Source organism: Andrographis paniculata, unplaced genomic scaffold (assembly GCF_009805555.1).
Source record: "Andrographis paniculata isolate CXL003 unplaced genomic scaffold, ASM980555v1 Contig74END, whole genome shotgun sequence".
Taxonomy (NCBI): Eukaryota; Viridiplantae; Streptophyta; class Magnoliopsida; order Lamiales; family Acanthaceae; genus Andrographis; species Andrographis paniculata.
This window is the reverse complement of record NW_026137611.1, coordinates 2,044,807-2,072,791: the sequence shown is the minus strand read 5'-3', so window position 1 is coordinate 2,072,791 and position 27,985 is coordinate 2,044,807. Positions and strand designations below refer to the sequence as shown.

At 30.0% G+C, this 27,985-nt stretch overlaps 1 protein-coding gene and 1 long non-coding RNA gene across 12 annotated transcripts; both read right to left on the bottom strand.

The window, feature by feature from the left end:
• Positions 1 to 8,527: 8,527 nt before the first annotated feature.
• On the bottom strand, positions 8,528 to 15,918 carry LOC127265826 (uncharacterized). 11 transcript variants are annotated; one of them, XR_007842038.1, is made up of 9 exons: positions 15,704 to 15,918; positions 13,159 to 13,202; positions 11,681 to 11,864; positions 11,389 to 11,552; positions 10,655 to 11,310; positions 10,256 to 10,388; positions 9,822 to 10,177; positions 9,365 to 9,400; positions 8,528 to 8,886 (listed from the first exon to the last, which is right to left on the bottom strand). It is a non-coding gene; the product is annotated as an uncharacterized LOC127265826 (long non-coding RNA). The 11 variants fall into 11 exon arrangements; XR_007842030.1 differs by lacking the exon at positions 13,159 to 13,202 and having other exon boundaries at positions 10,655 to 10,936; positions 11,054 to 11,310; XR_007842032.1 differs by lacking the exon at positions 13,159 to 13,202 and having other exon boundaries at positions 10,655 to 10,927; positions 11,054 to 11,310.
• A 3,300-nt stretch (positions 15,919 to 19,218) lies between these two features.
• LOC127266194 (EP1-like glycoprotein 2) lies at positions 19,219 to 20,615 on the bottom strand. Its single transcript, XM_051296362.1, has one exon. It carries the CDS (start codon positions 20,589 to 20,591, stop codon positions 19,323 to 19,325), a length of 1,269 nt encoding a protein of 422 aa, XP_051152319.1. The 5' UTR covers positions 20,592 to 20,615; the 3' UTR covers positions 19,219 to 19,322.
• Positions 20,616 to 27,985: the final 7,370 nt, after the last annotated feature.

Here is a 27,985-nt window from a genome sequence, read left to right as displayed (position 1 = left end):
ATTTTTCGAATGACGGTTTAAAATTTGGCGGATACGGTTTAAACCGTCGGTTTATGTATATTCATATTTAATATTGTACTTTTTTTCATTTTTATTTTATATTTATTAAAAAACAATTACTTTCGATTTTAGGGTATATTTGTTTAGTTAAATTGTTTGAAGAGTTTTTTTTTTTTTTTTTATGTGAAGTGTAGAAAATTTTATAAGTAAATAAAAATAATGAGTGCGTGTAATATATCATTTTATTGAGAAAATATAATTTTTTGAAAATAGTGTAAGAACACACCCTAACTTTTATTTAGATATACATTTATTATTTATCTATTATGTAAAAATCATAAAATAATCTTTCATCCGTATCCCAATTAGTTTGTCCCCTTTAACTTAGACACAGAGGGTTAAATATTGTATAAATTATTAAATAATTAATAAATGTATTATTAAAAATAATGATAATTTAATAAAAATAATTATAGATTAAGATTAAGATTAAGATGATTAAATGGTTTAATTAAAAAAAGTACTATAAATTATGAATTTAAAAATGTGATTAAAGTGTATAATTATATTTCTAAAAAAAAAAAGGACAAATCATGTAGGACGAAATAAAAATAGAAAGAATGGACAAATTAAATGAGACCGGTGAATAATTGATAGATTGTTACCATATAAAAGAATAAATTTAGAAATTAATTAAATTAAATTATAAATTAAGATAAAATAATAAATTTAGTAAGTAATATAATTAAATTTTAAATTAAAATAAATTATAAAAATAGTGATATATTAGTTTATAAGATAATTTAAATTAAATATAATCATAAAATATAAAATATAAAATCTAAATATATAAAACAATAATATATTATTTTTTAATGTTATTAATAATTATTTATTTTTTATTAATATTCATGTTATCTTTATTTTTATAGCAATCTAATAATATATGCAATAACAATTTTAATTATAAGCACATAAATTTAAGATGGTATAATTAGTAAATAATTAAGAATATATAAGTGAAAATAATTATTGTATAGTAAAAATAATTATTGTCCCATTTAATTTATCCATTCCTTCTAGTTTTATCTTTTCTATATAATTTGTCATTTTTATAATTATATATTTTAATCGCATTTTAAAATTTATAATTTTTTTGTTGTTATTTTAATTAAATTATTTAATCATTTTAATTTTAATTTATAATTATTTTTATTAAATCATAATTATTTTAACTAATATAATTTTTAATCACTTATTAATTATACTATACTTAAAAAAATTTTCACTAAATAAATGGAAAAGTTAACTAAGGAATTATAAATTAATCTAATTAGTCTAATTAAAATAAAAAAAATTAAAAGAAAGTGGAATGGAAATGAAACAGAAAAACAGCACAAGATAAGCGGGCGGAGGAGTACACATCCAGATTCCATTCCAGCTGCACCGGATTTGTTCTTCCTGTTGCTTCTTCTTCCCCAAATTTTTCCTTCTTTCTTCATCTTCCTCCTCTTTCCTCTTCACAGTCGCCATCCGTGTGCAGGTTCTAAATAAAAACACAAATCGAAACCGAATAAGTTAATATTACTCCAATAATGATCCTACTCTTTTGCAGGTACCTGCAACTTCTTACCGTCAATGGCGTCCTTGTCCTTGGCCGCACGCGTTCATCTTCTTCCTCACACCTCCTCCTTCTCCAAATCGGTAGGTGTGGGTGGCCGCAGGAGTCTCCTGCATTCTGTTTCATCTGGCTAGGCTGCTGCTGCTGCTGCTGTCTAAGGTAAATATTGGGCAATTCTATTGGGACTTATTGTTGTCTTATTGTTGAATCTCAAAGTTGATCATGTAATGATTTAGATATAGATTAATTATGCAGATATAGATATAGTAGGTAATCCAGGAGTGCCCTGACTGATGCTACCAAATCAACAATTAACTAAAGAGGGAATAATTGTTGAGAGCTGCTGCAAGAAAATATACTAGAATGTACCATGTTGCATTTTGATATATTTGACACTTGCTTAAGGGTTTATCTGTTACACTAACACCATTGATGATTGATTTTTATTTTGATCGATATCTTTTTAGTTGGCTGCTGAGCTGCGGATACCTATTAGAAACACACGTGTATCTTGAAACCTCTAGCTAGGAAAATGGCTCAAGGATCCTCATACAGTGTTGGGGTAAAGTTAGGATTGGTACGAGTAGAATATGTCGTGTATCGAAACTCTGGAACTCGCGCAATATTCGTCAACTTTGGCAAGAGTTTCTAAGAGCGCGTATTCTACCAACTTTTTGAAATGAGAGCTTAGTATTTGAAGATAATTTAAACTGTGCTCTCTGATGTTTTTGTTAAGAATACTTTTGTCGATATTTCTTCTATGCTTGAAGACAATTTTAATGATATATGAACCAATGATTGGCTGAATCTCAAGAAGTTATTTTCATGTTAAGTGTAATGTGTGTTTTATCATTACTAATCACGGGAGGTAAGGCTTTGCTTGGTGGGGTTTTTGCTAGGGGTGAGCACAGTTCGATTATTTGCAAATATGCAGATATTTGATATCCGAATCGAACAAATATCCAAAATTGCGATTCATATGGAAGAAATATACATAGAGATACAGTGTACCTCTGCTTGAAGTGAATTGGTAGTCATTCTCCAATTGTGTGACCCAATATCCAAATAAAATTTGACTACTGCAAAATTGAATAAAAACAAGGGAAAGTTTCAAATAATGTCCTATGTAGGTCAAATTATTATTTTTAAACATTTTTTTTTTTCACTTTTGTAATTCAGGACATTATGTGTACTTCGAATATTATTTTTGTCCTCCGGCGCCAGAAAAACGCACGTGACTGTCACGTATGCCTTCGTCGCATGACCAGCACATACGTGAATATCGCCATTGTTGTGTTATCGTCTGCGTGGTAGTCGGACAGGTGACGTAGAAGTATTTTTTTTTTCACTTTCGCACTTTAGGACATTATATCTATTCCAAGTATTATTTTTGCCCACCGGTTCTGAAAAAATAATTTGTTCTAAGGTCATCGGATAGGTGACGTGGAATTATTTTATTTTATTTTATTTAAAAAAAATTGTATATATTTTTTAATTTTCAATTTGGCCCAATTGGACCAAACTAAAATAAAAAAACCTAGAACAAATTATTTTTCCCACGCCAGAGGGCAAAAATAATATCCGAAGTACACATAATATCCTAAATTGCGAAAGTGTAAAAATAAAATTCCACGTCACCTGTCCGATGACCACACGGACGACAGCACAGCAACGGCGACGTCACGTATGCGCTGGCTATGCCACATAAGCGCACGTGATACTTACGTGCGTTTTTCTGGCGCCGGAGACTAAAAATAATGCCCGAAGTACACATAATATCCTAAATTGCAAAAGTGAAAAAAAATATTCGAAAATAATAATTGAGACAGGTCATTTTTTACAATTTGGAAACCTCAAGACTCAACCTCAGCCAAGTTACATATTATACACAATATGAAGCTAAAGCGTCTCTGTGACTATTTAACAGGAAATAGAACCTGTACATGATGTTCTTCATGTTGTTACTTAAATCATTTTAATTCAAATAATAGATCAATTCAGAATATTTGATTAAAAAGCACAAAACGAACTAAAATGATTTAAAATAACACTGTTAACTCCATTTGGCAATGGATTTCAATCATACAATCCATCCCCTTTTACTATTTATTTCAAAACCTCCCTAATACCAAACAGTGACTTGAAAATTCTAAAGTATTTTCAATTTCGAAGTCATTCAAATAAATATACTTTAACAAATAATAATAAATAAAATAAAATAAAAAAAATATAAAGAGAATAACCCCATGATATTTTGGTAACAAACATCATCTTCCTTGGATAAGTTGAAGAGCTTGCGAATCTTTGAAGCTCTCACTCCCGGCTTCTCAGTATCAATATGCCCAGGGAGATCATTTTCACCATTTTTCACAACTACTAAGTTCATATCAGAGAGGTTGTGACTGACCAAGTTCACAATCACTCGTCCCTACCGATAGATGAATTTCAGATATAAAAGCAAACACAATGGTCATTTGTTAAATACTACTTTCGTCCGGCTCTAAGTGTCTCATTTACTTTTTGCGTGTTGATTTTTGAATATTAATTATTATATCAAAATATAGTACAAATTAAGAAAAAATTGCAAAAATACTTTCATTATTTAAAACATGGGTGTTATACATGTGCTTAGGCCAAACTTCCTCATCCTTTGAAAGTAGACTTAAAGTCACACGGTGGCTTCATATTTTTAACTTGACATTCCTTATCGGCGCTATAGAAGAACAAACAGGAAATCCGAAATTCGTCGATGACAGGGGTCTCGTCCATACAGGTGATTCGAATTCCGGCATGATTTTGACGTTTTTTTTTCAACCACTCTTTTCTTATTCCTCTCACGTTCAAGACAAGCATAAGAAACCATAAACTCAACAAAAGTTTAAGCTTTTGTTAGTAAATAATATACTGATTTTTCTTTCAACCATGCAACGACGAGAGAAAGAGCCTGCGACATTGACAAAGATTGGCCTCACGGTTGATTCCACGGCGACAATTGAGGCAACGTAACTTAAGGTTGGTGTCCTCGGTTATTACAATACAAAGAATCATACATCCAATAATATTTTTTGGGAGATATTTTTGGGAGAGAAGAAAAGAGAAAGAAAAAAATTCCATCGATTTTGCCTCTATTTCTCCAAGCCGGTGGGAAGAGGCGTTCCGAAATTGGCCTCGAAATTATTCTTGTTGCATGATTTTATTTTCTCACCTCGCAACATGAACTATTGCATTTGCTCTGACGGTCATAGGCCTATGTCTCAATATAACTTGTATATTTTAATTTTTTGTGTTTTTTAGTAAAGGTTTTTATCTTTTATCTATTTTTTTAAAAAATTTAATTTGAAATAGTTGACGTATTTTATTAGTGACATCCTATTTAACGTAATAAAATTGAGTAAGTTAATAATAGTATATTATGATATTATTATATAAATTTTTTATGAATAATGTTATTGATTTTTTGAAAGTAAGAATTAATATGTATTTAAATATTTTAAACATTACTAATTTTCAATTACAATTCTCCCAAAATAATAATAAATAATACAAAATATTTTTTATAAAAATCAAAAATAAAAAAATTTCAAATACTCATTACGAAAAATCAAAAAGTAAAAAAAAAAAAGTCAAATACTCGTTACAAAAAGTCAAATATTCAACTTAAAATAATATATTTTATATTTTTGACACAATTCTCTCTGCCATATACCAAAAATCAATCCATCAAGTTGAGTGAACAGAACTATTATATCTAAATTAATATATTATTTTACGAAGAATATAATATAATATAAATTATTTATTTATTTATTTATGTATAATTAACATAAATTAATTTTATAAAAATAAATAAATTTTTTTAAATATAGACAAAAAAATTATTGCTGAGAAAAGTAAAAAAAAAAAAAAAGAATTTTGAATGAGTCTTATATGTAAAATATTAAAAATTTAATTAAATTGATTTATATGTATTAAATATATTTAATAGTGATAAATTTATTAAAAATAAAAATATGTCAAAACAAACTAAAATGAAAAACATACATATTAATTGCTATAGGATAAAGGGGTATATATATATATATATACTAGCACCTACCGTGATATAATATATTGAGGTTGTATATTCAATGTCGAAATATGGAATGGGAGAAAAGACAATGAAGTTGTACATTCGATGTGGAGAAATGGGAAAGAAAAAAAAAGACGGAGTAATGAATATAGATGTTCATGTGGAAAATCTCGACCTATTTAAATATTTGCATCATTATGTTGAGCCAATTATATACGATGGGAAAATAAAAGTAATTATGTTGGAATGATAAAAATTAATCCAAAAGAAAACTCTGGGTCTATTCAAAAAAAAAAAAAAAAGATAAATAACTAAAAGATTAAATCAATCTAAAGTAATTTCTAAGTAATTTCTCACATGCAATTAATAATGTTAAATAAAGAAAGGTATGACATAAAACAATAAAATCATTACAGTGAAATATCTATCCAACAAGTATTTGACGTATATAAATATAGTTGAAATTCGTGTTTTTTTTTTTTTTTTATTCCCTTAAAATTGTGTTAACAAAGTGTTGCGGTTCGGGCTAAAATCTTTATAATATGTTGAAGGTGAACAAATGTATCACCCATGTTTTTTTACACTATGTATAAGAAAAGTGAACCAAAAAAAAAGTATAAAAGAAATCCACAATGTCTCTTTCCTTGTATGAGAAGACTGCTTATAAGAAATAAAGCATCATCTACGAAAGAGTTGCAATTGATTAATTTCATAATCAAAAAAAAAATATTGACTTAAATTATTCCCCACTCAAAAAAGAACAATGCAAACCTCACGGGGACCACTTGAAGAAGATTCCTACATCTAAGTTCAAATTTTGGCATTTAAAAAATGGACTGCATGAATTATAATAGTAAATTGGCAACAAAGAAAAGAAGTTGAGAGCAGTGAATTAATAATTGATAATCTTAAAGTCTCCTTAGCACTTCCATAGTTCACAATACCAAAAGTCAAAATAACATAAAACCCTCATGTGGTTTGTTGAATTTTCTGAAAATCCCCCGTGGTCCAAAAATTCCGAAAAATCTACTCGTAGTTTTTAAAATATTGCAAAAAACACATCATCTGTTAATACTTAACGGTGAATGTATCACACGCGCTGTCACTGCAATTATTGTTGAAAATTCATAAAGTCAAGAGAAGGAAACTACAAAATTGGCCTTCCATTTTCACCTAATCTTCCCATACCTTCTTATTTCGTACACCGAGAAAGTAGAGAAATTCGCTAAGGAAAATAGTTTCCCCGATTCCGCCAAGGTCTATGGCTCCTACGAAGCCATCCTCGACGATCCAGAAATAGACGCAGTTTACATGCCTCTCCCCACCAACTTGCATCTCAAGTGGGGGGTTATGGCAGTCGTAAAGAAAAATAACTTGCTGCTGAAGAAGCTGGTCACACTGAACATCGAGGAGCCGGACAAGATTTTCAAAACTTTTTCCCAATTGTTTATATACACAGAGATATATTCATTCCATATGGAAATCACAAAGAAACGACACCCTCAAGCTAAGAGTCCAATGATTACATAAATTGCGGACGAAATGTCGGATTTTAAAGATCGAGGAAGACCACAGCTTTGGTGATTATTCGAAACGCGGCGGCAGAGAAAGCTGGGAGCAAAACCAGCTCCATTATCGCGTCTCCAACCAAAAGCCGTTTGATATGTCGTCGGAATCGAACAAGGTTATGGCACAAATTCTGGAGCTTAAAAACAATTTAGAAATTGAGCGCAAGGCATACGTGTTTTTCCATTTCAATACAATCAATTTCCTTGGAAAACAATTTTGGTTGTTTCTTCACTACAAGAAAATATCAATTTTGTAACAAGGTTTTTTCGTCTCTAAATCCAAATTTTCCGTTACTAATGACATTAGAGACGGAATTAGAGATGAAATTACGTTAACTACGTGAACTTTAGGGACGGAATTCTGTTACAAATATATTATTCTTTTGTAGTGCTTGTTGTGTATGTGTTATCTGGAAATGTATTGTTGTTGATATCTAAACTATTGTGTTTCATTCTTTGTATGTGGGAATGGATTTTCTGTAAATCAATTTTCTGTAAGTACTACTAAAAGAAACAAATGCTACTATTAAAAAAAACAAATGAGTTGAGGATTTGTGGAGTGTTCGAAGGTTGTAAAGGCAATTGATTTTTGGCGGAGGATTTTTAGGGTGAAGGATTCTGGCGGTGGTGTCGAAGAGGGGAAGAAAGGGAAGAAAGGGTGGATGAGAGTGAGTATTTAGGACGGGATTGTAGGGTAGGGGTCAGACATGGTGGCGGCAATGGGAAGGACGACTCCGACAAAAAGAAAGGTGGGTGGAGAGTCTCCGGTTGGCGGCAGCGGTGGTGAGGAAGACGAAGAAGAAGAAAAAAAATTAAGTGGATAGAAAATGAAGAAGATAAAGAAAGGATGTGAAGAGAGAATGAAAAGAGAGAAGATAGAGGCATAACGGTCAATTTTTGTAAATATTTAACGCTGTGATTTGCAATTTAGAAGAGGGGCGAGTGTGTACCATTTTGAAAACCACGAGTAAATTTTTTGTAGTTTTCAAACTACATGGAGTTTTCAACAAATTCAGCAAATCACAGAGAGATTTTATGCTATTTTGCCATAGCAAAAATTTTAGGACCGACGAACACACCCCAACATGTATTAAATAACTTAAAAGCCATGGAAACACGAGTATAATGAAATGGGAAATAAATGTACCAAGGAACCCTAAAAAAAGCATAATAGATAGAAAACATTAAAAAATATATGTGTATATATATATATAAGTATAACAAATCTAGAAGAGTAAGAGAATGTATTGATCGTTTCCAGTTAGGATTTAAGCATAATATTTCTTGAAGCAATGCAACAAAATATAGTTTTTGACAAGTATATCACCTTAATATGAAAGTTGTAGTTGGAGCAATCCAAAACACACCAAGGTTTCACACATTTTTAGCAACCAAAAAAAAAAAAAAATGTAGAAGGAAAACATCGAGGAATCTAACATTATAATAATATTTATTTTTTTGCATTTTTTCTTATTTTATCTTGCTATTGCATATTACTGGTGGGGTTGTGAGCAGATGTGGTGATTACTTTTTGTCCTCTAGATTTGGATATCTTCGCCGGGCTTTGAACACCTGTAGATGTTGGACTTTCTTCGTTGAAATGTTTGAAACTTCAATGTCCACGAAAACTGTAATGAGAAACCAATTATACAAAATTCGAGCAGGGTATAAGTTTATAATTTGATTAGCAACTGTAAAAGGCAATTATATTTTATAGAGTGCACATCTATTATACTAGCAAATACATGTATTCTTATTTTGAATAGACGTGCAAATTTACATATCATTTTTCTTCTTTGGAATATTCCTATGAAAAGGCTAAATGTTTGAGATTGAGTGTAAGACTAAAATTGTATATTGTAGACATGGATGAAGTAGGAGCCGGGATTTTTGGTTCAGTAGACTCTGTAAAATTTCTTGTTACTATGAAAAAAATAGACAATAAATTACTTATCTATTGGGCCAAAAATATAGGACAATTAGATATTCGAATAATGCACTTGATTGTAAAGTTTGCATGGCAACAATTATGTAGGCACCAGTTTCAAACTTTGTGGATTTTGAGTCATTTTTTTCAATTGTGAATAGAAACTCCATATTACTTACAGACATGTTTCGCAGATGACATATTGCAATGATATCCTGTAAGAAGAGAGTTGCATAAATATTTACAATATAAAAGTGTATATATAATGTATTCAATTTAAAAAGATGCAAATATAAGTATAAAAGGGGGAGAATGGTTGGGTTGTTTGGAAGACATGAGTAAGCGATATGCAAATAAATTGTGAAAGACAGAAATGTGAAAAAAGACTTCAATTTCAGAAGACTATATTTGCAGAAGCAAAATATAGGTAGGAAAATGTAGTGTAATATAATAATATGAATGAAACTTTTAACATGAACAGTAACAAATTCAACGAAGTGAATGATGCAATGCACTTTAGAATAGAAAATACAATGCATGAATTACCAAATAATTTAAAAGTGAAAGTTGTAAGGAAATAAACATTGGAAAATATAGGAATCATTATATGATAGTAGTTCCCAAAACCTGTATTACCTTATTAGATTGGTGAGCTATCTCACTTGTGTCAATGTTGAGTAATTGGGATGAAAGTTCATCATAAGCAACGCATTTAACAAATTTTGTTGAGTCTCGCAGTTCCCCACGCAAGAGGTACATACAGAAAATACATATAATGAGAAATGGACTTTTGAACACTATGTAATTAGCACATACAAAAGAGTAGGTAACCTGATTTCGCAAACTTGAATGTTTGCACAACAGAAGCATTTGAACTTGTGTTTGTCATGTGTCATGATGGGGGTGTGGCATTTTGCACATGCTTTATATGACAGCTTCATTGTTGAATTGATGGTAATTTGGAAGGAAGCTTTGCAGTGAAATTCTCCATTCTACAAAAAAAAAAAAAAAAGTTAGAATTGTGTAGCAATGCAAGTAATAGTAGTTATATTTTACAATGTGATGCTGACCCTTGTAGATGCAAGCATATGAGAAATGGTTGTAGTTTTGCCAGCTTCGACGAAACCCAAACGTAAAAACTTTTCATTAAAGTAATCTTTTTTCAGAACAAGAACATCCAAGTAGGCCATATTTTTAAGTTTCCTACAAAAAAAAAAAAAAAATAGATGACGGAAGTTAATATGGTGTTAGTTTGTAAGTGGTGCAATAAACTTTACCATTTCAGTAGGTCAGTGCATTCAGAATATGAAGGTTGTACAAAGAAGTTAACCGTTGTAATGACAGATAATGATAAGCTATATATGTTTTAGGAAAAAGAGATTCAACTGCTAAAACTGGTTACATACATTAATATCGATAATGTGTAAAGGTATACATATATTTTTGGAAGAAAGGTTTGTACTGATTACCATCAAGATGTAAGGGGCGAACGTTGAGCGCTGCAATTATTGGACAATTATCCATAAGTGCAGTGAAAAATTTGCCTTCAATATTTACAAAACATCATTCAACATAGTAATTCTTGTATGTGTTTTTCTAGAATTAAAAGAAAGAAATAGTCATTTCTATTGTGAATAAATAAAGTGAAGTGAATTGAATAAAAAGGAGTTGTGAAACAATGATCATTTCTTGCAGGCAGTAAAACCCCTTTCTTTTGGGCTCTTCCATGTCAATGACAATTCCTACAACATCTGTCAAGTGAGTAAGGCATTGAGGAAAATGAAAATGTTGGATATAAATATAAAATTATGCATAGACCAAATATACATGTTGTTTGCAACCCTTGTTACTGTAAAAAGTAATATTACCTATATAATTTTTTTTTCTTCCAGGTATTGGTGACAGAGTATTGTATGAATGTTGGCTTCCCCACCATGGCATTAATTGGAGAATCGGTGATAGGATTGATGCTTGGTCTCCTATTTAAGAAAAATTGGACACATGTATTGTAACCTTTCATAGTGTTTATTGTGAAGGGCTGCTAGGTTTCTGTGCAGAGATCATAGGACTTGTAAAGCTCCAGGCAATCATCTATAAGGCTAAGATCCGGATGAAACGCACACGCCTGAATTTTTGTGCCTTATATAGAATGAGGAAGTTTACATGAATATCAAAGGTAAAGACATATAGAAATAGCTATTACCTGATCATCAACAAAGATAAACCGTTTGTAATGTTTTCCAGTACATCCAGACACACGCTCTGCTAAGAATTCAAGAAGCATAACTCTTATAGTCCAGTCTTTTGTATCTGGAGTGAGCTCTGCAACCTTCGTGACGAAGTGATCTTTAACATTTTTTTTTCCTTCTTCCATGGCGGAAAAGAGGGTTTGAGAGTAGTGCCCAAGAATGTAAAATATTTAGTTGTAAATTATGTGATTATATAGGAAAGAAAAAATCATAAAATTTATGTATCTAATGCCGAGGATTTGGTACCTGAATATCAAGGAAATAATGAGAGTATGCAGAAAATCTTTTTACTTCTACAATATATGGTTGTATGACAAACGCGTACATTTGAATGGTCGATATGACTGGTTGTATGGGAACTTGGCGGATGACAAACCAACCATTTTTGTGGAGATAACTTCTGACATAAGGAGCCTTGAGATGTACCAATCTATAGAACAACAAGTTGAAGTAAATGAACACAAATTATCAACAATTATTTGGTACGAAAAAGAAGAATGGCCTTACGTAAGAAATGCAAGAACACATAAGTAAAAGAATTTAGGGTATGGATCCAAAAAGATTAGGCAATGCACAACAAATAAGGAGAGATGTATTTGAAAAATGCAATCTTCAAATTGGAAGATGGGAAGTATACACTCCGAACATTGGCTAGAGTCGGACAGTAGTATGAGAATCTGGATGTGAATTCTCTTATAAAATGAATTTAGCGAAACATTGGATTCTTTGAACAACATATATTATTATAATAATAAAACCAATAATAATCGATATTTTTTAATAAAATAATATCAAAATAATGAACCAAAAAGTTGATGGCCTAGTGTGCCCAAATTGGGCCTAAGGCCAGTGGTGTAAAAATTAAGGTATTTTATTGGGCCTTTTTAAGGACATGAAGTTACATAATAATCATAAAATACATAAATAGTAAAAGAAAAAATTGCTAATATATTTTTTTTGTTGTTGTTTTTTTTAGACATTGACAAAATGAAGAAATATGTTAAAACTGACATCTACATTAATCATAGTGGCAAATGACAATTAAATTGTCTACATAATTAGCACAATATAAGTACATTGAAGACATTATATTTGGGTAACAAGTTCAACAAGTACGTACCATTTACACAACTCTAAATAAAAGTAGGAGTCAAACCATCAACACTATATTCGATTTAGAGGTATGTCAGCATAGACAGAACAACACCAAGTAATACAAGTGACTTTATTTTTTAAGCCACAATGAAAAGAAATGAGGTTAGATGATAAAAAGAAGTTCTTAGAAGAAACAAAAAAAAAAAAAAAAAAAATTATATCCTTGATATTCAAGAAATAAGCAAGCTAAATTGTAGGAGTCATCAAAAGGTTTCTCCTACACATAAACCCAATATAAGTTAGGGAACCTAAACATAGAATCTCATATTCAAGAAAATAGAAGTCATTGTAGAGATGGGTAGCCACCACTTTAAAAAAGCAACAAATGAGTAGCCTCTAATTTACAAAGATTGAATGGTCTACTATTGAGCATTATGCATTTTTTGGACAATTGTTATTGTTATTATTATTGAATAACGTATGTATTGCACATCGGATAGTTTTGAGATCGAACACAACATTAGATAGTGCAAAGCTTAATTAAGAAAAGATTCTTCGGGAAAGACAATGAATAAATTTTTTGAGAGAATGAAACAATAAATATGACCATTACCCGGGATTCAAATTACCTTTTGCACACCTCAATCTGTAAAATGTTATCTGTGAAGATGTTCTATAAGAAAAAAAATAAGCACACCACTTAGGAGTAAAAACCAAAAAAAATTAACGGAGCATGAACGCAATAAAACTGAAATGGGTCATATCTGTCTGAATGTATCAATTAACAAATTTGAATGTTTCGATGACATGCGATTTGATACGAATAACATTGATAATGAAGAGCGTTGTGTTTTGGACGAAAAATATATCATTAATAGACCCAAAAAAATCCATATTTTACATATAAAGAAGATTAGATCTGCAAATCATGAAGAATAATAACATTTGTTATAGAAAGTAGTTTAGGACACAAATGTACTATATGAAGTGAGAAGTGATATTTTCAAAATTGTATTAAATAGATATTCCTAGGTACAAAAGCTTACAATGATTTATAACATATTCTGTATCATAAAAATAATTATACCACAGTTAACCAAGTGCATGCAAGTTGATTTTCCCAAAAACAAATGCCAGAAAAAAAAAACAGCTTATAATGAGATCATGAATAATTATCCAGAACTCAATGAGAAGTTACTAGGGATGACAGATTAATAAGAATGAGATATTTTTCTTCCCTATATCCCACAATTAAATTAACACTAAATGCATTTATGCAATGATTATGAACATATCTTTGAATCCTTCAAACAATCATCTGTATGTTGCTATTATGATGAAGTAGCAAAGATATATGGTGGACATTGTATACAAGAAAATTAAAGATGAAATTAGCATAAGTCAGTAAACTTGTCTATGTAATTACTAAATATGAAGGGGAAAAAAACTATTATTGAAACTTTTTTGTAAATAAACAACACCAATAGACAAAATAGCAAAATATTGAGCGTACAATCAATCACAGAACAAGTAAATAACGTAAAGTACAACCTACAAATTTAATTAAATCTAATTCTCAATTCTAGCTCATACAGTTACTATTGCAAAGAAATTGTAAAAATTCAAGAAGAACTTAAAATACAATAAGTAAATGCAATTAATATAGTAGATAAAAGCACGCATATAAAATTTCAGATATAAATATTGCAATTGTATCTTTGTAAAGTCATACAAAAGCTGATGATGATTGTAATAATGGCTACTGGACCGATGGTGATACCATGCTAATTTATCCTTGCTTTGGTTGCTAACCTTCACTTTGATAATATCATCGGCATAAAATGGGTCATGCCAATGAAGAGCATCAATTGGCCAATTAATGGCAAATTTTGAAAAATATTTGACCGGAATTTCCTCGCAAAGAAACTAAATAAATAGATTCGGAAATGAATACGCACTTGTGTAAACTTAGCTAATCATAGAGTGAATTATTTCTTCTTGTTGTTGTAGTTGTAGAAGCCATACAAGATAGGTGCTTCAATATAAACATTTCTAAGCAGTTATTAAATAACTAACATTCGACGGTATCCATGATGACATAGATGGATAAAGGACTATCGGTCTTCTTATGCTTATCACCCAATAGAAGTTATATTGGTTGTAATAGCGAAAATCTGAAGTAAGACCTTATCTGATCAAATTGAAAAAGTATTTGAAACCTCAACTTGGATGTGTATATGAAGTAACATTATTGTGAAGAATTCATATATTGTGAAAGACATGTCGCTCTAGCTTGGCCATGCTAATATCTATTTCAATGTGACGTGCGACACTTCTGGACCATAATATTGGCAAGTTAACATATTTATGGTATACAATAATGAAGTTGGATATATATAACGTAGAATCAAAATACCAAGAAAAAATAAAAATAAGAAGAGCTAGCATATATTCTTTCACTAAAATGATATGCAACAAACAAGTTATGCACTTCTTGAAGGTATTTTCCCGAACTATTTTCACAAACAGAAGGTAAAAGGAAGCCAAAAAATATGAAACTAAGTTGAAATAGCAGATAACGTAATCAAACTCGAAAAAAAATTAGTGTCTATTGCAAATTTTCATTAAACAAACACCAACGAGCTCAAGTAATAGATGCACAAAGTGAGCCACTTCCGCTATCAATTAAATACCATACAAATTTACAAAAAAAAAAAAAACATATGGATCGAGAAATGGCTGTAGTTCTAGGAACTAAGCATAACGATTTAAAATATACATAAAACACGCCAATTATTTATTATTAATGAGTAATTTGATTGGAAAAGAAAAACCAATGTATCAATTGGAAATAAACTCATTTTCCATTGACCCATTTGTAACCCTAAACAAAATAGCAAGAAAACAAGTATGACACAGTTATTCGAAAACAGTCATAGCATTTGGTTGTTCGCAGTGGGAAAAATAACCGAAAGAAAACAATGACACAACGCAGCATAGGAACCGTGATTCCGCAATTCATTAATGAGTAGAAAATGTCGATTTCGAGTGCCGAAAAGGTCAAGCAAATTGAATAAATCTTCATAGCAAGGACCCTCACAAAAGACCCGTGTAAACCATTAGATCTGCGCACATGAAGCATAGACTCAACCGGAGGGCTGAGTAAGCACATACCTCAATTAATTGAACTGGCAAAGCCTCGTTGGCGGCTTGTCAAGAAGAGCGGCGATAATCCCCGGGTAGAAAGTGGGATGACCTACGACCGTTTGGGGGCAACGGAAAAGCAGGCAACATCGACGAGTAAAAAGGCGGTGCTAAACCCTAGCAGGACGCAGGTGGATGGAATGTTTGGGGAAGGAAGAAGCGAAACAAGAAACTGCAACACATAATAGATTTGTGAAAAAATGGGTCATTGTAATTAACTAAAAGAAAAATTGGACAAAGGTAAAATAGAAAATTCAAGTGTCAAAACCTACTACCTGTATATTACACGAGTATTAAATATTAATAAAAATATAATTTTACATAATTTATTATTTGTCTTTTCACAAACTTAGGTATATAAGTTTTGAAATTTAGAAAAAAATTTGAAACAGTAAGATTTTAAATATTTAATTTAGCTTTTTGTAAAAAACAAAATAATTTTATACTCCCTTCGTCCTAATTCAAGTACTTTTTTTTTTTTTTATCATTTTCGTTCATCTCATTTAAAATGTCTCTTTTTATTTCCAGTAAAAAGTTATTTTGAGTTTCCAAACTTATGTTTCAATTTAAGAGTTAAAAATAAGACTTTATCCGTCCCATTTCAAATGAGTCTTTTTGTTTTATAGAAAATTTAAAAATAATAGTATTTTATTGGTCAGTAAAAGTATATAAGAGGTTTTAACATTTTTATCCTTCATAGTAATCGTATGTATAATAGTATATTTCTAATTTAAATAAAAATTAAAAGGTATTTTGATATTAATGTATAATTATTTTTAATAAAATAGAGAATGAATCATTTGAAGTAGAACAGACGAAAATAGTAAAAAAATCATTTGAATTGAAACGAACTAAATACTACTCTCTCCCCGTTCCAATACAATAATCTTGTTTACCATATTTGTCTGTTCCAAAACAATAGTCTCATTTCCATAAATAATCATATCACTATAAAACTACTCTTACTTTTTCATTATTATTACACAATTGTCACTACTTTTTACACTAATACACTCACAAAGGCAAAAAAGTCTTTTACCCGTACTTTTTACCTACTACCAATATAATATCAATATTCGTTAAATCTCGTGTCAAATAGAACTCAACTATAGTTTTGAAATTGAGAGAATAATTATGTAATATAATAAAAATTAAAAGATAGTTTAATTATTATTTACAAGGCTGCCTTTGGGCAAGGCCCATTTGTGATTGGCCCCAAGTCTTTTTGTTTATTATTTTTTCATTATCTATAAAATAAAAAATATAACAAAGAAAATTGTAGTTTAAGTTAAATAAATTTGTATTAATATTTTACATTTTATATAAATTATTTAATATTAATTTAATAGCTTTTATTTTAAAAATATTTTAGTATAAATATATTATTTATATTTTTTTTATTTTTCAAAACGGCTATCATTTTCTTTGATTTGAGAAATTTTTTTCGTAACACATTTTTCAAAAAAAATTAATATAATATGAACGCTTATTATTTTTATATTATTGGAACAATTTTTAATACATTACATAATTTTTTTTTCAAATCAAAACACAAACAAACACATTATTTAGTTTTAATTGACATATTTGGTTTGTGTGATATAATATTTAAGATAGTAAAATTTAGTAAATTAATGAATGTGACATGTGATATTATTTTAATTGTTTTTTTATATGAGTAGTAATTTTGATATTTTTAAAATAAAAATTAATATATATAATTAAAAAAATTAGAATATGTATTTTAAATATTTTAAATTCTATGTTTCAAATATATACCATACATATATTAGTTTATAAAGAATAAAATTTTATATAATATTATTAAATAAAAAATATTTTTATTTATTTATAATTAGCATAAATAATTTTCTTAAAAACATAGGAAAATTTTGGGCGTTCTCTCACAATTTTTAGAAAATATATTTTCTCCAAAAAATTTATATATTACATACATTTACTATTTTTATTTTTATATTACTTATAAAATTTTATCTCACATAAAAAAAAATAATAATAATTACTTCAAATAATTTTACTAAATAAACACACCATTTAACAGGGTAAAAAAAAATTGGGATAAATTAAATGTGTAGATAGTGATAAAATATTTGCTATAAATAAAATATAAGTATATGTTCTTTTTTTAAAAAAATAAATAAATTTAATAAGATGAAAAGTGTAATATAATAAAAAGAATATATTTGAAATAATTTAAAACAATTAATTTTAAAATGTTCTTAAAAATATAGATTGTTATGCAAATATTCTAAATAATTTTAATAATAGTTACTTTATTAATATGTTGTAATAATTTTGCTATATTTAAACTTTTAAAATTAACATTTATATAAAATCATCTTAGTATCTCAACAAATGTTACATTTTCATCTATTTTTTCATTTTTCAAGATTTCTAATGCCAAGTGAAGAGTTGAGATGAATATTGATCAAATTTAGATTTGCTCATTCAATATTTTTATAGTATAATTTTTATAAATATTATAAAAAGTCTAATATATATTCATATTAATTCAATATATAATATTTGAATTATTTATAGAAAAAATATATATATATATTATATAATGCTATAAAATATTATATCTTTTATTTGTGAAGTGTCTAATACTCCCTCTTGATCTCATTTACCTTTTTGCATCGTTATACTTAACATTAAAAATATTTTTTTATTTATATAATTTTTTACACAAATGTCATTATAATAATATAATAAGATAGTAATATAAGTATTTTATTATTATTTTTTTAAATTTATACTGTATTTTTATATAATAATTAATATTTAAATATATAGGGTGTTTGGAACAGAGATATGACATGAGAGAGAAATGGAAATGTTTCTATTTCTGTTGTTTGTTTGAGTCAGAGAAATAAAAATTGAGAAATAAATCATTTTCATATCTCTGATTTCATTTTTCTCCCACATCCTGATAAATAGAGAGAAATGAATATTGCGGTATTATAGTTATTATTTTTAAATATTTTTTTACTATTTAATTTTTATAATTTTTAAAAATTATATTATTTCAATTTGACAAAAATCACACTAAATTTATTATTATAAGAATTTAATTTTTACTATTTTTGAAAAAAAATATATTAAAATATAATCTTACAAAACTAGTATGTAATTTATAATTATTCAAAAAACATCATAAATAATATTTTTTCATGAATTATCATTTTTTAAAACTCTTTTTTGTCAGATTAATTATTTATTATTATTCTATCCATTCAGATAACTTTATTTTTTTTACATTTCTCAATTGAATTTTCAGTTTTATTAAACAAGATAATTAATTCTCATTTTCTATTTAATTCTTTTTTTATGTAATTCTATTATATATTCTCATTTGTCTGTAATTTCATTCTCTCTGCCAAACGTTGTGTTGATAAAAAAAAAAAAAAAAAAAAAAAAAAAAAAAAAAAAAAAAAAAATTTCCTTAATAATTGAACAAACCATTTAAAAGTTAAAACCACTGTCTTTATTCGTTAATAAGCTTTGACAAGTATTTCGTGGGAACATATTATTATTACATGTGTAGGGGATAAGGTAGGGTAGGGTATCACTTGGAATACTTGACATAAACAGAATATTCCGGCGAATCTCTGATGAGCGTCGCCAGCACCGGCACCGTCAGGCACAGCATCTCCGCCCTCTGGTAAACAAACCCCTTGCAGTTACAGTCCCGGCTGCACTTTTCCCGACATTCCCGAAGCTTCAAACGCTCCGCCGACATCTGCAGGGTCAGAAAATGTTCAGCCCTATCTATTCTGTAATACCGGATTCCGGCGGCGCCGCCACAATTAGGAAGCTGCGGCGGCGAGCAGTTCGGAGTCCACGGCAGCAGCCCTTTCCGGCTAGGGCACGAGACGCACGTGCCGTTCTCGCACAGACCGAACTCGCCGCAACTCGCCGGCAGCGCGCATTTCCGGTCATGGTAATCGCCGAAATAGGCGAAGCTTTGGATCCACCCGCCGGAGGTGTAGGTGAAGGCGTCGACGCTGCCGTCGGCGCTGAGGCGGAGGAATGAGTATTTAGCGTCGTAATTTAGCGTTTTCAGGCGGCGGATTCCGCCGACGCTCGTCCCCGGCGGCGGACCTTCGTATTTGAAAATTAGGTCCGACGACGTCGTATTGAGCTTCACGGTGGTGAACGTCGCGGCGGTGCCGCTGTAGCCGCTGAAATCGGCGTACCTGATGAGGTCGCCGGAGTTGTTGAGGTACACAATTACGCCGTTGTCTTCGAGGATGAGGCTGTACTTCCCGTCCGCCGCGTCGGTTGCGGATTTCCGGCTGATTAGCCGCGTCGATCGGAGTTTCAGCGACATTCCGGCGAGGAGCGTGTCGATGGGATGGTCGAAGCTCTGCCAGATAGGAATCCCATTTTGACTGTGCAAAATTAGGTTTCCGTTTCCCAACAGTTTAATTCCGTCGACGCCGGCGGCGGCGGTGTTGGTCTGCCAGGCGACGGCGCCGTCGGCCTCCGCCAGGACGAGGTTCCCGTCGCGGCGGAGGGTGAGTGTGGCCTTTTCCCCGACCGGCCGGCGGCGGTTCGCCTCCCAGACCCACCGGTTCGGCTCCTTGTCGCGGCGGACGCCGCCGCGCACGGCGAGGATGTATTTTCCCGGTGTGGAATTGTAGAAGCAGAGAGTGAATGGGAATGTGGAGAAGGTGTAGCCGGCGGCCCGAACTTCGCGGTAGCTGGCGGCGTACTCGGCGACGTTGTAAACCAGGTCGCCGGCGTTTGTGAAGGTGAAAGTTTTGGTCGCCGGAATCTGAGAATTGGCACTTTGCAGCGTCAGGAATAGAAGAAGAAGGGAGAGAGGCGCCATTGTTGGATATTGAAGAAACTGGGAACGCCATTTATAAGAGATTTTGGAGGTTTGAAAAGTCAAGGAAGACGACGAATCGAATTGAATGTTCGAGAGTAGCTGTTTGGCTTCAATTGATTGAACCTTTGTGTCATAAACCGCAGGCTAAAAACTTTTCGCCACTGTATTTGGTATGATGCGTACATTTTGTTAATTTTTATTATAAAAATAATATCCAGCTTCGTCCAATTTCTATTGTTCTAAAGTATATTTGTACGGTTTTTCCTTTAAGTGATTTGTTTTTTTGTTATAAATTGATAAATTTGCTCTTAATTCTATGGTAGATATTAAGGGTGTGTTTGTTTGGAGGTTTGGATTTTGAGTTGGGATTTGAATAGTGAAAATTTTGAATTTGAATAGTTGTATGATGTGATATAAATAGGTGTTGATGTGATATTTTGAATGTAAAATTGATTTTTAGTATAATATAAAAAATGAAAAATAGGTGTTTGATTTGATGTTTTTGGGGGGAAAAAATTGGATGAATAGTAAAAGAAAAATCCAATCCCTCAAACAAACACACCCTAAAAGTAATAAATGAATGAAAAGTAAAAATATAAAATTTGTGTTTAAAAAATAAAATAGGACAATAGTTGTTGGACGTCCCAAACAAGAAAGTAGGACATTAGTTTGTAGACGGAGGGAGTAATACTTTATAGTATTATAATTTTTTTATTACCATTTATGTTTTTTAAGTAAATTTTTAAATATTAATATTATATAAATTTGTAATAAAAAATACAAAAATATCTCTATTAGTATTATATAATATAAAAGTAGTGGTATTTGTGTAGTATATTGTAAATTATAATAATAATTATTATGTTAGGTACGTAGTACAATTACTAAAATATTGCCCTTCTTTTGGAACATAAAAAAATAGAAAATGATATCCTTATTATGGGACATATGAACTATATTTTTTTATTATTATTTTTATTACTTCCTTGGTCCGCTTTTAAGAGTAACATTACCTTTTGTGTCATTGACTTAACATTAAAAATATCCTTATATTTGTATAATTTTTTATATAAATGTCATTATACTAGTATTATAAGACACTATAAAAATATTTTTGTCAAGTTCTCTTGATTTGTACTATGTTTTAATACTATAATCTGAGCTAATCCAGAAACAATAATTTTCGTCGAACAAAAGATCTTTTAAGTTTTGATTTAGAAATAATAAAATACATCAACTCTTCTGAAGAACAACCGAAGAACACCCAAAAACTTGCGTTTTTTATTTTAATAAAAGACTTAATAGCTCTGATACCACTGTTAGATATATGATCGAAAAATGAAATCGAAAACAAGTTTGAAAAGAACCAAAAAGAACTTTATTAAAGAACATAAACAAAGCGTAACACAAATGGAACACAAAGAACACAATAATGTGGCTTAAATTTAAAATCGGTTCACTTTATCGAACAAAGAAACCAATAAGAAAAAAGAGCTGCTACGGCGACGGCCAACGAACATCCGACGAGCCTATCTCCTACCCAAAAAGAAGAAACCCAAACCCTCGAAATTGAACAACACAGTTTAGATTAATCGAACCCTATAAACCTCGCGAAACACTCCACAATGTCCCATAGAACAAAGGCCTAACTAATCACAGAGAATATCGCCGGAAAACACATATTGGAGATATACTAGAAGAAGAGGAAAAACGATCGCGACAGAGAACCCTTTTTTAGAGAGAAAGAATATCAGTAGCTGTGATGCAAATAAAAGGGGCAACAATATATATATAAATGCAACAGACGACTAGGATTAAAACCCTAGGATGGACGGCCGAGATCTGATCCGGGGAAATTGGGCCGCGGGTCAAGTCAGAGCCAGACAAGTCGGATTTTGGCCAAAATTCAACATTTCTCCACCTTTTTGTCGAGATTCACACGGATAAAGATCATCGTAGCCACACCTATTACTCAATCATAATGTAAATACACATTTAAAATAGAATTTGAAAAAGTAATCAAAATTCAAAATTTTTAAATATGACTCAAATTTTGAGACAAACAAAGATTTGGTACCCATATTAGCCGGATTAAGTTCCGAAGGAATTTTCTCTAACTTTATGAAACCTTTAGCGACTATATCACAAATAAAATGAAACCAAACATCTATATGTTTTGTTCGATCGCGAAAAACAGGATTCTTGTAAAGTTGAATACCCGTTTGACTATTTGAATACACTACAACATCACCCGATAACACACAAACTTCATATAGCAGCCCTTTTAAGCACAACGCCTCTTTCAAGGCTTCAGTAATAACAATATATTCATATCCAGTTGTAGATAATGCAACAATGAATTTTAATTGCTATTTCCAACTAATAACAGATCCACACAATGTAAACACATAAAAAATAGTAGACTTTCTACTATCTTTGTCATTCGCATAATTTAAATCAACAAACCTTTCAAAATCACACCACAATTAGATTTAGAGTATTTTAAGCTCAAATTCATTGTACCAGACAAATATTTCAAAAGCCACTTTAAAGCACACTAATGTTTCACACCGGGGTTTGACATAAATCGACTTAAACACTTCACAACATAAGCAATATCATGCCTAGTACTAACGATAAGGTACATAAAATAACCTATTGCATTAGATTAGGACATAATTTTCATATATTCTAAATCAGTTTGTGTTTAAGGTGACTGACTTTTACTTAAAGAAAAATGTGAAGCTAATGGCACACTAACATATTTGGAATCGGTCATATTAAACTGCTTATTCACCTTTTTTTCACATATGATGATTGATTTAAAAACAAAACAGATTTTTCCATATTTTTCTCTATATGCATGCATATAATAATTTTTAGGCACCTAAAATTTCATATCAAATTGATTACTCAAACATTTATTAATAGTATGATTTATAACAGTCATATCAGAACTAATTAAGAGTACATCATCAACATAAATCAGCAAGAAAATAGGTTTATCATTCACTGATTTAAAGTACAAACAATGATCAAATTGACTTCTATTAAATTACATTGCCTATGTGATTATTTTAGGCCATAAAGAGATTTCCTTAACAAACGCACAAAATCGGGTTTGTTTTTGTCAATAAAATCATCGGATTGTTTCATATAAATCTTTTCATCTAAATCACCATGAAAAAAAACAGTTTTAACATTTAGTTGTTTTAGATTCCAATTAAAATAAGCAATCAAAGCAAGCATGACACGAACGGTAGAAAACTTTACAGGCGGAAATTTTTTTTTATTTGAATCAATACTCTCTTTTTGGGTAAAACCTTTAGCTACTAGTCTAGCTTTAAATCTAATATTATTTTCCTTATTTTTCACTTAAAAAATTCATTTACAATCCACCAATGAACAACTTTCAGGTTTGTTAACTAAAACTTAAGTGTTAGTATCATGTAAGGATTTTATTTCATCATCCATTGCTTTAATTCACTTATTTTTATGTTTTGAATTGATTGTTTCTTCATATGACTTTGGTTCATTACCATCAATTGTATCAAATACATTAAAAGCATATAAAGTCAAATCAAAATCATTAAATCTAACATGTTGTTTAATTGTTCTTTAGGGTCTACTCAAAATACCATAATTCAAATTATTACTTAAACGATCACACATATTTTCTTGTTGAAAATAAGCACATTGGTTACTAAAAACAACAAGATCATAATATAAACCCACATTTTCAGATTGAAAAACTATTTTAGGTTGCTTAAGTTCGTTTGAAAATTTTCAGAATTTTCAGAATTGTCTTTTCATTATTTTTCAATGAAAAACCATCAATTCTACCTTATTTTAAATACTATCAATTTCAGAAATTGAAACAGGTAACACATGCATCACAAAGCATTTCAAGCTCATTAAATGTAACATCATGACTTACATTTATTTAAAAACCACGACAGTTTTTAATTCATAGCCTATAGTTTTTAACACATTCGGGATAACCAAGAAAAATACATTTTTTTGCCCTAGGTTCTAATTTATCAGTTAGAATATGAGCAAACACAACACGACCAAACACCCTTAAATTTGACAAATCAATAGGCTTTCCAAACCACACGGATTAAGGACAATTATCATTCAAGGGAACTGTTGGAGACCTATTCACTAAATAGGTTGCTGCTATAATAGCCTCTCCCCAAAACATTTTAGGCAAACCCAAGGAAACCAACATGCTTCTAAATTTTTCTAGAAGAGTTCTATTCATATTCTCAGTCACCCCATTTTTTGGGGTGTATAAGAGATTATTTTGTGCCTAACAATACCATGCTCAACACACAAATAATCTAACCATTGATTATAAAATTAAAGGCTATTATCAGTCTTTAAAAAATTAATTTTCTGTCCGGTTTGATTTTCAATTAAAATTTTCCATTATTTGAATATTTTGAAAACATCAAATTTGTTCTTCATAAAAAATAACCGAACTTTTCTTGAAAAGTTATCAATAATAGAAAGAAAGTACCTACTACCATCATATGTGGGCTAACTAGAAATGCCCCACACATCAATATGTAATATTCCAATATATGAGATGATTTAATCAATTTAGGAGCTAAACCATTAGGAAATTGGACTATATGTTGTTTTTCATACACACATTTATCACAAAAAGGTAAAGAAGAAATTTTATCTTTTCCAAAATACTAATTTTTGTGTAAAATTTCTAAACATTTAACATTTATATGCCCAAGACTTTTATGTCATAATTCAATTTAATCATCACACACTTTATTTGAAAAATCTAAATCTAAAACAGGCTCCACCTTAGTGACATACAAATTATTTTTTCATTTAGCTTTGAAAACAACTAAATAACCTTTTAAAACTTTCATAAAATCATTTCCCTATTTACCTTCCAGCCTTATATCCTCTAAGCCCACACAAGATAACAAATTATTGCACAAATCGAGCACATGTCTCACATTATTTAAAACTAACACAAAACTGGTTTCAAATTTAAGACAAATAGTGTCAACACCTTCAACTTTACAAATGTTATCATTTGCCATAGAAATCGTGCAATTATTTAGTATCTTGTAGTTTGAAAAAACTTTTTCTTAAAGGTGTCCTGTGATAAGTACAAATTGAATTAATTAACCACTCATTCATACACACCGAATACATATTACAACAATTATATTTCACCATATACACATCACCAAAGTTTTAAAAATCAGAAGTATAATTAACATGTTCATTAGATTGTTGTTTATTATTAGACCCATCTATTGTAGTACATTATTTCACATAATGTCCAACTTCTCCACAATTAAAACACTTTCTTTTGGGGTTTCTAGACTTAGACATAAACTTACCTCTATAATTCTTCTTCCTTTTATTATTATTATTTTTTTGGGAATTTTTATTATTACACTTTTGATTTGCATTGCCTTTCCTACGAGAGACCTACCTCTAGTGTATATGACTTTACCGGATGAAGACATATGAGTTTTATTAATAGCAAAATCCAATTGTTTACTTTTCAAACAATTTATCACAACATCCAAAGTTATATTGTCTCTACCATATCTAATAGCAGATTTTACATCTGAATAAGAATTAGGTAAAACATTTAACAAGACAATAGGACTGTAGATATCAATAGTAGTATCCCTAGTCAACTTTATGTCTTGTATTAATTTATGAAAAATATCTAAATTTTCATCATGCTCTTTTGCAAATCTAAGTTTAAAACTAACAGATATTTTCATAAATTAATACAAGACAACTAACAGATATTTTCAACAAATAAAATTTACTTGGCAAAGAAGTTTTAGTAGTCTAATATTTCCCACAAATCTTTTGCAGTTTTAACCATTCCAAATTTTCTAATAACAGAATCAACAAGATTCATGATTATAAAGAAATGTGCTTGCTCATTTATTTTTGTTTTACATTCATCGGAAACAGTTGCAACATAATTTTCATCAATTGCCTTAAAAACTTTTTGCGTGATAAAAAAAATATTTCATTTTCTGTTTATATATAGGAAAATCTGTTTTTTCTATCAAAGTTATTCAAATTTAAAAGATGCTTTTGAAACATTTTGAAAAGATAGATTTTATTTAAAAATATTCGGATTTGAAAAAAACACATAATCAAAGTCGTTGCACCCAAAAACAGTTAACACAACAAACAAACAAAAAGCTCAAACAATATCACACACAATAATAACTGCACAAAAAATACGAGACCAACTATTTTCCCCAAAATAATTTAAAACCGCAACAAATTAGTCACAAATAAGATATTCACACAACAATCAACCTATGACTACAACCAGCAGCCCACTATTGTAGTAAGGTAAATCACACGAATCAAGATTTCTATAACTGCAATCAGCAGTGACTAAAACCACACCGGGTTTCCAATTCACATAAAAAAAAAAAAACAAACAAACAAAAATATCACATAAAATGGAAGTGTTAAGCCTTTTACCAATAGATTTTTCAAAATTCATGAAAAATCTTATATGAACTACCAATGAGTTCACACGTAGTACCAATTCTTTGAGGCCTGTCTAAAGCATGCTTTGAAAATCACAACAAATGTTTGTTCAATACAGAGAACAAATATTAGTTCCCTTTTTTCAAAAAATCATTCGATTTGTAAAACACACATCACAAAAGAAAAATTAAAAGAAAAATGTTTCTAAAAAAGATGACACACTGAATAAGTATTGGCTTTTAACAAAAACTGTTCAAAGTTTTGTTCAAAAACCCTGATTAAAAATTTTTTCAGAACAAAAAAATAAAATAAAATAGCAGAACAGATTATTAAAACCAAAATATGTTCGCAAAAGATTTTAAACCCTATTTTCATAACCGAAAAAAACTAATGTATAATAGGTTTAATAACAAAATTTGTTTGCAACAAAATTTAATAAATAAAAATAAATTTTTTCACTGCCAGAACAAAAGTTATAATATGAGTCTATTCAGAAACAATAATTTTCGTCGAAGAAAATATATTTCAAGTTCTGATTTAGAAATAACATAACACATCAACTCTTCTTAAGAACAACAATAGAACACCCAAGTACTTGTGTTTCGATTTTAACAAAAAAATCTAATAGCTCTTGTACCACTATTTGATTTAGGATAAAAAAATAAAATAAAAAACAAGTTTGAAAGGAAAAAAAAAAACTTTATTAAAGAACACAAAAAATGTATAACACAAAGAACACAATAATGTGGCTCAAATTTAAAATCGGTTCACTTTATCGAACAAATAAACCGATAGGAAGGAAGAGCTGCTACGGCGACGGCCAACGGACACCCGACGAGCCTATCTCCTACCCAAAAACAAGAAACTCAAATCCTCGAAATTGAACA

Bases quoted from the DNA above. Each gene is read 5' to 3' on its own strand.
- LOC127266194 (XM_051296362.1), bottom strand. From the start codon at position 20,591: ATGGCGCCTCTCTCCCTTCTTCTTCTATTCCTGACGCTGCAAAGTGCC.